Source organism: Bos taurus, chromosome 20 (genome assembly GCF_002263795.3).
Source record: "Bos taurus isolate L1 Dominette 01449 registration number 42190680 breed Hereford chromosome 20, ARS-UCD2.0, whole genome shotgun sequence".
In the NCBI taxonomy this organism is placed as follows: Eukaryota; Metazoa; Chordata; class Mammalia; order Artiodactyla; family Bovidae; genus Bos; species Bos taurus.
In genome coordinates, this window is record NC_037347.1 from 3,048,658 (window position 1) to 3,065,608 (window position 16,951).

General features: G+C 39.6%; 1 protein-coding gene across 6 annotated transcripts in view; it reads left to right on the top strand.

The window, feature by feature from the left end:
• RANBP17 (RAN binding protein 17) overlaps window positions 1–16,951 on the top strand; it is a 383,888-nt gene that overhangs the window by 283,073 nt on the left and 83,864 nt on the right. For all 6 annotated transcript variants that reach the window (XR_009491905.1, XM_059878829.1, XM_059878830.1 and 3 more), the window contains 2 exons: window positions 470–533; window positions 626–734. Coding sequence is in view for 5 of the 6 variants with exons in the window: in XM_059878829.1 (XP_059734812.1) it covers window positions 470–533; window positions 626–734 (173 nt within the window). In the remaining variant the exon portion in view is untranslated. The remainder of the gene's footprint in view (window positions 1–469; window positions 534–625; window positions 735–16,951) is intronic.

Below are 16,951 nucleotides of genomic sequence, written 5' to 3' on the forward strand. Positions count from 1 at the left end.
TCTAAAGCAGAATTTCCTTAGGTTTCTACTAACTAAGCTCATGTTTCTTAGAATTGAATAATTTTCTCTTTCTTGATAGCCTATATATAGTCTTTCATAATTATTTTTTATGAAATAATATTAAGTGAAAAGAAGTTCTCAAGTTATACCCCAAATGTAAAAAGGGTCAATTTTAATTTTCCACTATCAAGGCTCTAATAGTAAAAAAAGTTTTTGTCTTAATTATAAAATTCATTCTTTCTTTCCATAACTAGAATATGTATAAGAATGGAAAAGTAATTGCACTGGTTAATAATGGATTATCATTCTTAACAGAGTGGAAGGCATTTCTATAGGAGTAAAACTCTTTAGAAATAATATTTATTCCTCATAAATATAAATTGATGCCATTATAGTTCAGTGTTATTCTGTGATCTGTTACTTACTGGTAAGACAGTCATGTTTCCCCAGATGCCTTAACGTCTATTACCTATATCCTTTTAAAGAAACTTGTGAAGATAGATGCTGTGAAATTCATGCTAAAAAATCACACGGTGAGTCTTATTTCCTTGAATTGATGACTAGAGTTTTCTCGGTAGTTTAGGTCAACCATTAGTAACTCTGGATGCTCTTTTGCTTTCATTAGAGTGAACACTTCCCCTTTCTTGGCATCAGTGGCAGTTACAGTCTCAGTGACTTCAGATGCCGAACAGCCTTCTACACAGCCCTCACTCGTCTTCTGATGGTAGATCTAGGTAAGGTTAAGAATTTAAGCTTAATTAATAAGGGATCGACAGTATATTTGTGTGAATGAAGGAGTGTCATACTTGTGGGTACCATATTTAACTAATTGGAATTTGCCATCTTTGACAATTTTTTACAGCTTTCTAATATTTGAGCATTGACTCATTAGCTTTGGAGCCAAAAGACAAATTTTTGTATAGAAGGTGGTATTTTTCACTCCACTTAGTACTTGTGTTAATTCTTTACTTCAAAATTTATTTTCTGAGTATCCTTTGATCCTTTGGGACTTCGCTAGTAGCTCAGATGGTAAAGAATCTGCCTGCAATGCAGGAGACCTGGATTCTCTCCTTGGGTCGGGAAGATCCCCTAGAGAAGGGAATGGCAATCCACTCCAGTATTCTTGCCTGGACAGTTCCACGGACAGAGGAACCATGGCAGGCCACAGTCCATGGGATCGCACAGAGTCAGACACGACTGAGTGACTAAGACTTTCGCTTTGATCCATTAATTTTACTGCTATAGAAATCAAAGTGTAATCTTAAACACAGAAAAGCTCAATAAAAAAGATTTTCTTTGTAATGGCATTTAATCTAGAGAAATGTGGCAATGATGTGAATGTCCAACAACAGGGAATTATAAAGTTAGCCAGATCTACTTAACTTCATGGAATAGTCTGTGGTCATTAGAAATTTTGATTCGAAGACAAAGTAATATGTGAAATTTTGTTACAATATCAAGCAAAAAAGTAAGGTATTAAGCTGTGCAAATGATGTTGAGCATGCTCATTGGGAGGGAAAAGAAACAATGCCTCAAAAAAAGTCTTGAAATTCTTCAAAAATGTTAAATGTTGTCTTTGAGTAGGGTACTATAAATAACTTCCTCTTTTCTGGTAATTTGAAATTTTCCTTACTATATTATTTTCCTAATGGGAAGAATTAACTTGGTTTTGTTCTATTTTGTTCTATTAGCTTTGAAAAGCTAAAAGTTAGAAGTATCCACAAGTAGATAGCTACCTTAGAATGGGTACTTAAGCCTCCCTGTGTTGACCATGTCATCTGGAATCCCATTTTCCCCCATGTTTGGATACTTCAGGTTAAATTAATCAGTGTATAGACACATGAGAGACTTAAATCAATGACAGTGTCACCTTTAGAGAAAAGAATACTGATGATACTTTTTCTTCTGTTCTCTTGCAATGTATTGATTGATCCATCTATTTAAATATGAATTTTTAAAAACATGATCATATGTAAAGAAAAGGGATAAATAATTTCATTTTGCACATAAAAGGCATTGATCCTTTTGTAATAGAAAGATAACTAAATCCTTCTTTGCTCCACATCTATGTTATTTTCATGCATTTCAACAGAATATATTACCAGAAAGACAAACAGCCAAAAGTTGAGGAAAATGCAACTGGAATGATTAAGGAGCTTAGTGGGATTGATTTCTAAAGAAAGATTAAAAGAACCATGTATGTATAACTTGGCTAAGTGACAAGTAGGGCTTGAGGCAAAGAAAACTGTCTATAAATATTTGAAGAGTGTAAACCAGGCATGCAAAACCCAATCATCTGCTACCTTAGGCAAATGGGAGATCCGAGCGACAGCCTCGCATACTGCACACTGGCCTGCGTTACCTCTCAGCGGCTGCCTCGGAGAGCAGAAGAGCAGTCCAGACTCTTTGTCACCGTCCTCCATAATCATTTAGAGAGCACCCTGTCCTGAGCTCTGAGGACAAGACAAGGACCAGGCAGACACACTGGCCCCTGCCCTCACGGAGCTAGCCTCCTTGCCTTCCCAATTGTCCAAGCAGTAAAGGAGATAGTGAAACCCTTGTCTAGACTTAATTTGTTTCCTAAGCCTTAAAAATGCTCTTAATGACCTGTCAAACAGACTTAAAGAAGCAGGGAGACCAAAGTTAAACAATACTCAATGTAAGTAAACTAAATCTGAGAGTAGATAAAAATTAAAAACAATATCAGCTGCACTCAGGGAACTTGTGCATTGTTTGAAAAGAAATTTTTTATTTAATAGGGTTTTTTCACTTTTAAAAATAATTAAACATATATTATAAGCATCAAGTGATGATTTGTAGTAAATATTGCCAGAGCTTCCTTCCCTTGTTACAAACCAGAGTTCCTTTTCTTCCCCAAGTGTGTTGACCTTCTTTAGAGTATAAATATTGCCTTCTTCATCTTTTCTCGTACCAGTCTCAGCGTCTCTACATTGTAGGTGCTCAGTTAGTATTTGGTGAGTAAAGGACACACCATGCCATCGTCCTGGCTCCTGAGTTCAGCTCCGCCTGCCATGGTCTCTCTCTGGGAGTCGTTTGATCACTGGGCTCTCGAAGACAAAACAAATCAAGTGGCTGATTGCTTTTGCAAGTGTTTATCGACACTTGGCCACTTTTGTGCTCAATGAGTCACTTGTTGCTCTCTGTTCAAGTTATTACTAGTTATTACTTTATAGACAAGCATTTGTTGAGTGTTGTTGAACACAGTTTTATTATTTGAAGCCTGTCTCACAAGCTAGATTGGCTAGATGTTGCTATCAGAATCCCTATATATATGGCTTTATAGTTTTCTGTTGGGTGTTCACTTTCATGAAAACAAGGAAAAAAGAGATAGTGATGTTGTCAAATTCAAAGATCCATGTATTAAATGAGGGAAATATTAGATAATGAGAATTCTTCTCAAATTAAACAAAAAAATTAAAGACGAACATTTTATATCAGTGATTTAAAAAAAAACAGCATAGAAAAAATGCCTAGCCAACCTGCTTGCAGAGCATTGGACATGATTCGTGGATTGAAATATAAAGCATATTCTAATTGAATCTTACAAAGAAATTGAATAGTCTTTGTGTATAAGCCATGCACACTGGAGTGATTTAAAAGGGGGAAGAAATTGGGTGTCACATTAATTGGTATTTACTTTGAAATGCATTTTGGTTTCTATTCAGTAATTTGTACTTTGTATGAATTTAATTAGATGCTATGTGCCCCAGGTTGTATTTCAGATTAAAATGTTGGGGGTGGGGTGTTGACAGTAAACAGTTGTACCACTTTATCAAATTGCTCTTTGGCTAAACTAGACAAAATGTTCACTTGTATGAAGAACAGAATTGAAAGCATTTCATCATCAGAAAGATGATTTTTATGTTGGCAACATTTTTTTTTATTTTAAGAAATTATAAAAATTAATGTAAGAAAAACCCTTCATGAGACAACATACATACAGAAAAAAATAGTGACCAACCATATGTGCATGCATGTTAGCCCTTCCAAGAATCACTTAAAGTTCCCAAGGTTATTTTTAAATTAACTTTGTCAATCTAATAAACTAAAGGAAAGATAATATTACCCAAGCCAGTAAATGGAGAACCTCCAGGGAGCTGTTCAGTGTAAAATACTTGAATAAATAAAAACCTTCTATTTTGTTTAATTTGAGTGGAGGTGAATTCAGTTGACAAATATTAAAGAGGGGAAGTGTGGGAGCGAGCTACAATACACCTTTTTGTTTTGCAGAGAACTAAATATTGTTAGTTGCAGATTAAGTTTTTTACCAACCACAAATTTAGAATTGCTCAGTGTCATAGTTGATTTTCCTTGGACACTTTATGATTGTTCTTTATCTTGAACTACTCCGATGAGAAGCATGTTGATGGGATCTGAGTGAGCAGTGCTTTCCTCAGATATCCAGACTCTTACAAGCAGTCATACTTTTCATGATCACAGGGGTACTAATATTAAAATGATGTTTATGGACTTTAAGAGAGGGTTCTCTCTTTAGGGATGAAGGTAGCATAATATCCATGTACCTTTGTGGCTTCTAATAGGTAATTGGCACCTGAAGATATCTCTAGCTTAAATGTGAAAAATCTGAAATAGCAAGTAAACGACTTGAATAAAAAGGGAAGTTCAGTTCAGTTCAGTTCAGTCGCTCAGTCATGTCCGACTCTTTGCGACCCCATGAATTGCATGCAGCACGCCAGGCCTCCCTGTCCATCACCAACTCCCGGAGTCTACCCAAACTCGTGTCTGTCGAGTCGGTGATGCCATCCAGCCATCTCATCCTCTGTCATCCCCTTCTCCTCCTGCCCCCAATCCCTCCCAGCTTCAGAGTCTTTTCCAGTGAGTCAACTCTTTGCATGAGGTGGCCAAAGTACTGGCATTTCAGGTTTAGCATCACTCCTTCCAAAGAACACCCACGACCGATCTCCTTTAGAATGGACTGGTGGATCTCATTGCAGTCCAAGGGACTCTCAAGAGTCTTCTCCAACACCACAGTTCAAAAGCATCAATTCTTCGGCGCTCAGCCTTCTTCACAGTCCAACTCTCACATCCATACATGACCACTGGAAAAACCATAGCCTTGACTAGAAGGACCTTTGTTGGCAAAGTAATGTCTCTGCTTTTGAATATGCTACCTAGGGTGGTCATAACTTTTCTTCCAAGGAGTAAGCGTCTTTTAATTTCATGGCTGCAGTCACCATCTGCAGTGATTTTGGAGCCCCAAAAAATAAAGTCTGACACTGTTTCCACTGTTTCCCCATCTATTTCCCATGAAGTCATGGGACCAGATGCCATGATCTTAGTTTTCTGAATGTTGAGCTTTAAGCCAACTTTTTCACTCTCCACTTTCACTTTCATCAAGAGGCTTTTGAGTTCCTCTTCACTTTCTGCCATAAGGGTGGTGTCATCTGCATATCTGAGGTTATTGATACTTCTCCCGGCAATCTTGATTCCAGCTTGTGTTTCTTCCAGTCCAGCGTTTCTCCCAGTCCAGTGTTTCTCATGATGTACTTACTCTGCATATAATTTAAATAAGGAGGGTGACAATATACAGCCTTGACGTACTCCTTTTCCTATTTGGAACCAGTCTGTTGTTCCATGTCCAGTTCTAACTGTTGCTTCCTGAGCTGCATATAGGTTTCTCAAGAGGCAGGTCAGGTGGTCTGGTATTCCCATCTCTTTCAGAATTTTCCACAGTTTATTGTGATGCACACAGTCAAAGGCTTTGGCATAGTCAACAAAGCAGAAATAGATGTTTTTCTGGAACTCTCTTGCTTTTTCCGTGATCCAGCAGATGTTGGCAATTTGATCTCTGGTTCCTCTGCCTTTTCTAAAACCAGCTTGAACATCTGGAAGTTCACGGTTCACGAATTACTGAAGCCTGGCTTGGAGAATTTTGAGCATTACTTTACTAGTGTGTGAGATGAGTGCAATTGTGCAGTAGTTTGAGCGTTCTTTGGCATTGCCTTTCTTTGGGATTGGAAGAGTATTCTAGAAGTAGCTGCTAAAGAAAGAAGTGAAAATACAGAGGAAACTCCTTTTCTTTATTAATAATAACTAACATTTGTTTACAAATTTATAGTTTGCAGACCACTTTGACATACATTTTCCTATTTGATCTTCACCACAGCCTACATGAAATGGGTATCATTGCATTGTTTATCTGTTAAGAAAGTGAGATTCAATGACTTGCCCAAGGTCAGTCATATAATTTGTAGCCCTCTGACCATATATTCACTTTTGCTGTTCCTTTGCCTGTCACTTTCTCAAATCAATTAGGGAATGTAACTTTTTCTTCATTTTTATTTGAACTACTTGGACTGAATGAATGATTTGAGGCTGGAGGGAAGAAGGGATTACTTTCCAAACTTCTATCTAAACAGATAATATTCGTGTTTATTATTTGTCCTATATTGGTATATTACAGTTCTGTGGTCAGTGAAAGTCAAATGTAGTTTTAAAATTTTTTCTTAGGTCTAATAGTTGGCTAAAGCATATTTCTTCTCATGGAAAAAAGGACACAGAAGTAGATAGATATCCCAGGAGGATTTAGTGAGTGAGAAGCTTGATCTGAAATAGTCAGTGTTCTGACAGATAGGAAGGATACCTCAACGTCTATCACTTGTGTCCACGACTTGGCAGAGACTATCTGGGAAATAGACATTTGTTGGGGTTGAGGAGGGAGTGGGCAATAATGGGTAAAAAAGCAGCTGGAAATACTTAGAATCTATAATGAGATAATTAAGACTAATTAGCTGGCCCTGTAGGCAGAAAGCAGCCCATTAAATTCAGATCCAGTTTTAATAACTTACCTGGTTTTGAGGGTAGAGTCCAGAGCACCCCAGGGAATGAGATGCTTCAGGGGAGAAATTTTTAGGAAAGGTTTCTTAGACAAGAAATAAGTAATCTTCTGTAGGACAATGTATTTTTCTCCTGGGAACTAAAATAAACATTCTGGTTCCCTAGGGAGAAGAATTAAGGTGTGCCTCAATTTTCTCATCTATTAAATGGAGATACCTACTCTGAAGAACTGGCATGTGGTTTAAATAAGATAAGCATGTGTGAAAGGGCCTGGAACAATTCCTTTCACAAAACAAGCACTCAGTATATATTAATTAATTATGACAAATATTTTATTGAATGCACTGTTAGGGGCATTCACGGACAGACACTGGGACCTCAAAATGAGGCGAATCCACACCCGTAATTCAGCTGTTCTACATCAGTGCAGCTGATGACTTCTCCTGACTGATACTAGAACATCCTGCCCAAAACCCTAAGTCATCTCACAGCCAACTAAAATTCCTTGGTAGTTTAGAGGGAAACTGACAAACCAAGTTTGGGCCCAAGTTAAATCTAGCTATGCACATTTCTCAAGCCTTTTTCTAATAACTTTAGAAGTGCTATCGTCATAAAGTACTGGGGAACAGCAGAAAATGTGGGCCTAGATCTGTAGAAGTCACTGGCTCTTTTATGATATTACTCTTGGTGCTTGGGGTTTTGAATTTTTTTATTTTTTGGCTGCACTGGGTCTTCATTGCCAGGCTTCCCAGGCGGCTCAGTGGTAAAGAATCCACCTGCCAATGCAGGAGATGTGGGTTTGATCCCTGGGTTGGGAAGATCCCCTGGAGAAGTAAATAGCAGCCCACTCTCCATGGACAGAGGAGCTTGTTGAGCTACAGTCCATGGGGTTGCAAAGAGTTGAACATGACTGAGCACGCACACATGCATCTTGGTTGCTGCACTGGGGCTTCTCATTGCATGGCTTCTGCTGTTGCAGAGCACTGGCTCTAGGCATGTTGACTTCAGCTGCTGTAGCACACGGGCTTAGTTGCCCCACAGCATGTGTGGTCTTCCCCGGCCAGGGATCCAACAGGTGGTACCCTACATTTCAAGGCGGATTCTCAACCACTGGACCACCAGGGAAGCTGGTCCTTGGTTTTAAACAGATTGCAGTTATCCTTCAGTATACACAGGGCCTTGGTTCCAGGACTACCATCCCCCACCAGTACCAAAGTCTGCATTTGCTAAAGTCCCTAAAACAAATTGTCATAGTTTTGCAAATAATGTGTACACATCCTCCTGTATACTTTAAATCATCTCTAGATTACTTGTAATACCTAATATGATCTAAATGCTATATAAATAGTTGCCAGCCATGGCAGATTCAAGTTTTACTTTTCGGACCGTTGTAGAATTTTTTTTTCCTGAATATTCCTAATCTCTGGTAGGTTGAATCCAAGGATGTGGAACTTATGGATATGGAGGATCAGTTGTTTTCTTCTTCACTCACTGCCTTTGTGTCTCATTCTGTGCCTCTCCTCTTAATCCTTATTAAGAGCTTCATGGCATTAGACCTGATCTTTACTGATATATTAGTTTCCTATTACTGTTTTGGGGCTTCCCTGGTGGCTCAGATGGAAGAATCCATCTGCAATGCAGGAGACCCAAGTTCAATCCCTGGGTTGGGAAGATCCCCTGGAGAAGGGAATGGCTACCTACTCAAGTATTCGGGCCTGGAGAATTCCATGAACAAAGGAGCCTACTGGGCGATTTTAACAAATTACCACAAATTTAATGGCTTAAAGATTATAAAAATTTATTTTATAACTTTGAAGATCAGAAGTCCGATATGGGTCTCAGCGGGCTACCATCAGTGTTAGCAGGGCAGTGTTCCTCTCTGTAGGCTCTAAGAAAGATTATGTTCCCTTGACTTTTTCAACTTAGAGGCTACCTAAGTCCTTGGTCCATGATCTCCTTTTCCAAGGTCCATCAAATTCTTCTCATTCTGTCGTCTCTCTGGTTTTCCCCCTTCTGCTTCCAAAACATTTATGGACCTTTGCAATTACATGAAACCCACCTGGATAACCCAGGATAATCTTCTATTTTAAAGTCAGTTGATTAGCAGCCTTTTAATTCTCTTTTGTCACATACTCACAGATTCCAAGGATTAGGGTGTAGACATCTCTGGAGGGCCATTATTCAGCCTACCATTCCTACTTATCACTAATACCAAAGTACTTCACACAATACATCAGTTCATCAGTCGCTCAGTCGTGTCTGACTCTTTGTGACCCCATGAATCGCAGCACGCCAGGCCTCCCTGTCCATCACCAACTCCTGGAGTTCACCCAGACTCACGTCCATCGAGTTAGTGATGCCATCCAACCATCTCATCCTCTGTCGTCCCCTTCTCCTGCCCCCAATCCCTCCCAGCATCAGAGTCTTTTCCAATGAGTCAACTCTTTGCATGAGGTGGCCAAAGTACTGGCGTTTCAGCTTTAGCATCATTCCTTCCAAAGAAATCCCAGGGCTGATCTCCTTCAGAATGGACTGGTTGGATGTCCTTGCAGTCCAAGGGACTCTCAAGAGTCTTCTCCAACACCACAGCTCAGAAGCATCAATTCTTCGGCACTCAGCCTTCTTCACAGTCCAACTCACATCCATACATGATCACAGGAAAAACCATAGCCTTGACTAGACGGACCTTTGTTGACAAAGTGATGTCTCTGCTTTTGAATATGCTATCTAGGTTGGTCATAACTTTCCTTCCAAGGAGTAAGCGTCTTTTAATTTCATGGCTGCAGTCACCATCTGCAGTGATTTTGGAGCCCCCCAAAAATAAAGTCTGACACTGTTTCCAGTTTCCCCATCTATTTCCCATGAAGTGATGGGACCAGATGCCATGATCTTCTTTTTCTGAATGTTGAGCTTTAAGCCAGCTTTTTCACTCTCCTCTTTCACTTTCATCAAGAGGCTTTTGAGTTCCTCTTCACTTTCTGCCATAAGGGTGGTGTCATCTGCATATCTGAGGTTATTGATACTTCTCCCAGCAATCTTGATGCCAGCTTGTGTTTCTTCCAGTCCAGCATTTCTCATGATGTACTCTGCATATAAGTTAAATAAGCAGGGTGACAATATACAGCCTTGACTTACTCCTTTTCCAATTTGGAACCAGTCTGTTGTGCCATGTCCAGTTCTAACTGTTGCTTCCTGACCTGCATACAGATTTCTCAAGAGGCAGGTCAGGTGGTCTGATATTCCCATCTCTTTCAGAATTTTCCACAGTTTATTGTGATGCACACAGTCAAAGGCTTTGGCATAGTCAATAAAGCAGAAATAGATGTTTTTCTGGAACTCTCTTGCTTTTTTGATGATCCAGTGGATGTTGGCAGTTTGATCTCTGGTTCTTCTGCCTTTTCTAAAACCAGCTTGAACATCAGGAAGTTCACGGTTCACATATTGCTGAAGCCTGGCTTGGAGAATTTTGAGCATTACTTTACTAGCTTATGAGATGAGTGCAATTGTGTGGTAGTTTGAGCATTCTTTGGCATTGCCTTTCTTTGGGATCAGGATGAAAACTGACCTTTTCCAGTCCTGCGGCCACTGCTGAGTTTTCCAAATTTGCTGGCATATTGAGTGCAGCACTTTCAATAGCATCATCTTTCAGGATTTGAAATAGCTCAACTGGAATTCCATCACCTCCACTAGCTTTGTTCGTAGTGATGCTTTCCAAGGCCCACTTGACTTCACATTCCAGGATGTCTGGCTCTAGGTGAGTGATCACACCATCGTGATTATCTGGGTCGTGAAGATCTTTTTTGTACAGTTCTTCTGTGTATTCTTGCCACCTCTTCTTGATATCTTCTGCTTCTGTTAGGTCCGTACCATTTCTGTCCTTTATCGAGCCCATCTTTGCATGAAATGGTCCCTTGGTATCTCTAATTTTCTTGAAGAGATCTCTAGTCTTTACCATTCTGGTGTTTTCCTCTATTTCTTTGCATTGATCTCTGAGGAAGGCTTTCTGAACTCTTCTTGCTATTCTTTGGAACTCTGCATTCAGATGCTTATATCTTTCCTTTTCTCCTTTGCTTTTCACTTCTCTTCTTTTCACAGCTATTTGTAAGGCCTCCCCAGACAGCCATTTTGCTTTTTTGCATTTCTTTTTCTTGGGGATGGTCTTGATCCCTGTCTCCTGTACAATGTCACGAACCTCAGTCCATAGTTCATCAGGCACTCTATCTGTCAGATCTAGTCCCTTAAATCTATTTCTCACTTCCACTGTATAATCATAAGGGATTTGATTTAGGTCATACCTGAATGGTCTAGTGGTTTTCCCTACTTTCTTCAATTTCAGTCTGAGTTTGGCAATAAGGAGTTCATGATCTGAGCCACAGTCAACTCCTGGTCTTGTTTTTGTTGACTGTATAGAGCTTCTCCATCTTTGGCTGCGAAGAACATAATCAATCTGATTTCGGTGTTGACCATCTGGTGATGTCCATGTGTAGAATCTTCTCTTGTGTTGTTGGAAGAGGGTGTTTGCTATGACCAGTGCATTTTCTTGATAAAACTCTATTAGTCTTTGCCCTGCTTCATTCCATATTCCAAGGCCAAATTTGCCTGTTACTCCAGGTGTTTCTTGACTTCTACTTTTGCATTCCAGTCCCCTATAATGAAAAGGACATCTTTTTTTGGGTGTTATTTCTAAAAGGTCTTGTAGGTCTTCATAGACCCATTCAACTTCAGCTTCTTCAGCGTTACTGGTTGGGGCATAGACTTGGATTACTGTGATATTGAATGGTTTGCCTTGGAAATGAAGAGAGATCATTCTGTCGTTTTTGAGATTGCATCCAAGTACTGCATTTTGGACTCTTTTGTTGACCATGATGGCTACTCCATTTCCTCTGAGGGATTCCTGCCTGCAGTAGTAGATATAATGGTCATCTGAGTTAAATTCATCCATTCCAGTCCATTTTAGTTCGCTGATTCCTAGAATGTCGACATTCACTCTTGCCATCTCTTGTTTGACCACTTCCAATTTGGCTTGATTCATGGACCTGACATTCCAGGTTCCTATGCAATATTGCTCTTTACAGCATCGGACCTTGCTCCTATCACCAGTCACATCCACAACTGGGTAGCATATTGGGCACCTACTGACCTGGGGAGCTCCTCTTTCAGTATCCTATCATTTTGCCTTTTCAGACTCTCTCCACCATGACCCGCCCATCTTGGGTTGCCCCATGGGCATGGCTTAGTTTCATTGAGTTAGACAATACATGCTGCTGCTGCTGCTGCTGCTGCTAAGTCGCTTCAGTCGTGTCTGACTCTGTGAGTCCCCATAGACGGCAGCCCATCGTGCTCCCCGGTTCCTGGGATTCTCCAGGGAAGAACACTGGAGTGGGTTGCCATTTCCTTCTCCAATGCATGAAAGTGAAAAGTGAAAGTGAAGTCGCGCAGTCGTGTCCGACTCTTAGCGACCCCATGGACTGCAGCCTACCAGGCTCCTCCATCCATGGGATTTTCCAGGCAAGAGTACTGGAGTGGGGTGCCATTGCCTTCTCCAAGACAATACATATTATACAATAAATCCTCTGGTAGTACAACAGGTAGTAACTGTTGGCTACCATCATTTACTATTACCATAAGTATTCGTATTACTTGCTTCTCCTTGGTCACTCCCTCAGCTCCCCAGTAATCTATCTGCTATTTGAATTTGAGGAAATGAGAAGTTTCACTGTTTACAGGTAAGAGGGGGGAACCCAGGTATTTGGTGGTGGTAGTTTTTTTTGGGGGGGTGGTGCATGTTAAGATTCTCATACCACAGAATTCATCCTGTTAAAGTATATAATTCAGTAGTATTTAGAATGTTCACTTAGTGTGCAACTATTACCATTATCTGATTCCAGAATATGTTCATCACCCTAGAAAGAAACCCTGTACCTGTAAAATAGCATCCCCTCATTATCCCTGGCTCCTGGGAGCCACTCATCTACTGTCTGTCTCTATGGATTTGCCTATTCTAGACATTTAATATGAGTGGAGTCATATATGTGGCCTTTGTATCTGGCTTCTTTCATGTACCGTGATGTTTTTGAGGCTCATCTATGTTTAGCATATATAGCACTTTAGTCCTTTTTTTGGCTAATATTCCATTGTGCGGATATACCACATTTTGTTTATCCATTTATCAGTTGATAAGCAGTAAGGTTGTTTCCACCTTTTGGCTATTTTGATAATGCTGCTCTGAACATTCATATGTTAAGTTTTGGTAGGGACATATGCTTTCAGTTCTCTAGGGCATATGCCTAGGAATAAAATTGCTGGGTCATATAACAACTCTGTTTTTAACTTTTTCAGTACTTACCAAACTGTTTTCCACAGTCACTAAATCATATTATATTTGCTTCACCATTTTACATTCCCACCAATCTAGATTTTAAATTATACAAAATAACAAATGAAATATCCTATAAATAAAATATCTAAGAGCCAACATACTAAAATAGTTACTATTTGTATTTTAATGTGACTTCGCCAAAGGAAAAAAAATTGAAATTCAAAAATGAGTAACTTTCTGTTGAATCAGGTCGTTGGAAATCCAGTAGAGGGAATTTAGCTTTGGGTATCTCCCTAAAACCTGAAGAATATTGTTTTTATCTATGCATGACTGAGAACTTAGAGTGTTATGTTAATATTTACTTTTCCTGATGCCAGTGAAAATAGTAGCCTATAAATTGACACTTCAACCTCTCACAGTATACTGGTGTCTGAGCCCTTGTCTTGTTAGAAAAAAGAAACTGGCAGCTTCCATTATTATTCATAAAATGTTCACATGTAGATTTGGCATACTGAATATATGACTACATACTTGAATATGAAGTTGTAAGAACACATTTTCTTTTTTCTTATGTACAACAGTAAATGATACCTTTGTCGGTAACACAATGGGGAAAAATCTTTAATAGATGTATAAAGTGTTTCACATGAGTAAACAAAAATGACCAGTTTTCCAGCTGAGATGATACAACATATCATTGCAGTAATAGGAACAGTGCTAATTGGCACATAAATGTTTCTATGGGAATAATGCACCAATATTCCTCATTTGCCCACCTTAAACTCAAGTCATTGTGGAGGAGTCCCTTTTTCTCACCAGAACCAAGCTAATTGCTCTTCACCTTCTTCTAATTTCATGCAACTGCAAAGTTAAGATTTTGTGACCCTGACTTCAGTCCCTACCTCCGACCCCTTCCACCCTGTCGGAGACATAGAAGGGAAGAACATGAAGTAGAGTTGGGGAGTAAAGCAGAACTAATTGGAGACCATGGTTCACTGACATTTACCAGCCAGAAGATGTTGGACAAACTGCTTAACTCCTTCAACCTCTCTGTTCACATTAAATTGAAGGAAATAATCATACCACTTTATAGGATTGTTGTGACCATTATTGGTGTAACTGTGCTTTGAAGGTAGTAAAGGCTACATAGGTGTTTGTTAAGTAGATTAAGTACCAGATTCATTGGCTGCACATGATACGTACTCAAGAAATAGCTATTGTTATCCAGTCACTACACAAATTCTTGACCCTTTTCTAGGCACTGGAAATACAGTCATGATGAAAACAGACTGGGTTCCTTCCCCAAGAAGCTTACATTCTAGTAGGAAAGACAGTGAATAAATAAGCAAATTAATAGCCAATCATAGTAAGTCTCATAAGAAAAGCGAAGTAGTCTATGCGGTTGGAAGGTGGGTGAGGGTGGAGGACTGCCTGGGGTGCTGTTTGGGTAGAGCGGTCTGGGAAATCCTTTCTGAGGAAGTGACATTAAGTAGAATTGCTGCTCACATTGCTTTCTTTAGTATTTGCATCTTGACTTTTCCCTTCACAATTTGGTGGCTTTCTCTTACGCTCCTAACATCCTTGTTTGTCTCAAACTTTGATTGAGGAAAGAGATAGTCAGGAATTTTTTAAATCTGTAACTCAGTTTACTAAGTGAAGGGTTTAAATGTTCCAAGTTCTGAGTTTATCTTTGTTCTGAGTAAACATCCTTACCTTGCTCCCAGAGGAAAGATATTGGGCTGGCGACCTCATTGTCACACTTTATTTGACCACCATAATCACCTCTCTTAAGTTCACGTTACGCTCAAAACAACAAAAATGTTCCTGGCTATCATTTTTAAGTGCCAGACACTAAGCAACAGGGCATACGGGTGTTTTGTCATTTAATCCTCACAGCTACCTTTAAGAAGTAAATATTATGTCTCTTAATTACAGATGAGTGAAGGGAATTTACCCAAAACCAGACAGCTAATACTGACAGAACCAGGATTCAAGCGTAGAACTTTCCAAGCATCCATTCTTTTTAGAACCCTATCTGCCTGCAGTGATCATTATCACTGTTCTCATTAATCCCATCTTTAAAAGAGTGAGATTACATAGTTTAAATATACATATATACATATGTATACATATATACATATACATATATAATGCATTATATATGTAAGGAATTGATGTTTACTTCAGTTAGTAATTTTTCTGTCTTTGGTGTTAAGAAAATAAGATGTTTTAAAAATTTACCTTTAATTGAGCAACTACTTTTCATTCACATACACTATTTCCCTAATACATACCAGGCACTGTTCTAAGTGCATCATCTATTTTGTGTGTGTGTTAAAACATTTAATAAACACAGTAATCTTCAAAGATAGGTATTCTTTCTTATTTTATAGATGAGAAAACTGAGACTCAAAGTGCAAATATCCATACTTGAAAAATACATAGTGGAGCCAGACTCTGGGTCTGTTTATCGCTGGGTCTTACTACATCATTCTCCTTCACACAGAAGCAAAAAGATGCAGTTTCAGCTCTCCAGGAGCAAAGCCAGAGATACTGTCATTGTAGGCTGATAGATGTAATCATTTACATACACATGTTATAAATTTTATCTCATTTAATCCCCACATAACCTTCATCTAATGCTGGTAGTGGTGGAATGATGTAGGTGGTATTTTTAGTGTTAGGGTTAGCTATCTGCCAAAATATCTGCCATTCCCATCAGACTGACAAAGGCCATCTAAAGAATCAAACAAAATGCTGTGGAAACCCAGAGGGAGATGGGAAAGCTTGTAGTAGAATCTTAGAGAGTATTTGAAGGGGAGTTTGATTCAGACATTGGGAAAGCTATCATTTAACCTAGGCTTTGAAAAATAAAACTGGCTCCTGTAAAGATCTCTAATGTTAGCACCAGTTGACAGAGGGTGTGTCTAAGAGGAGTAACTTGGTTGCGTAGTCAACTTTGCAGAGCGGAGATTTTAATTTCAAGTCAGACGCGCTGCCATTGCACCACGAGGTCACTGTACTTTGGTTTCCCTTCACCTAGTACCCTGATCCTTATGTTAAACAGCATACTAGGAAAGAATCATTGGCCTTTTGACATCTCTTTGTCAGCAAAGCGAAGTCCCTGAATCTGTTGGACTCCAGAAACAAAGTGTATACATTTAAAGGGAAAAGAGAAGTCACCAAAGATCAGGATCAAGCCAGATCAGCCACTCCTTAAGAGTCAAAAGGTCCTGATTCTGCCATTGATTTTCTGTGTATGTCGCCTTGGACCACACCCTCCTGTTGTTGTTGTTCAGGCACTCAGTCATGTCCAGCTCTCTGCAACTCCATGGACTGCAGCATGCCAAGCTTCCCTGTCCTTCACTGTCTCCCGGAGCTTGCTCAAACTCATGTCCACCCTCCATATCTGTAGAATAACATGTAGGCCAGTGTTTCTCAAACATTTGCATGCATCTAAATTACCTGCAAGGAGATCCAACCAGTCCATCCTAAAGGAGGTCAGTCCTGGGTGTTCATTGGTAGGACTGATTTTGAAGCTGAAACTCCCAGTTACTTTGGCCACCTGATGCAAAGAGCTGACTCATTTGAAAAGACCCTGATGCTGGGAAAGATTGAGGGCAGGAGGAGAAGGGAACGACAGAAGATGAGATGTTTGGATGGCATCACCGACTCAATGGACATAGTTTTGGGTGTACTCCGGGAGTTGGTGATGGACAGTGAGGCCTGGTGTGCTGTGGTTCATGGGGTCACAAAGAGTCGGACATGACTGAGCAACTGAACTGAACTGAACTGAAATTACCTGGAGGGCTG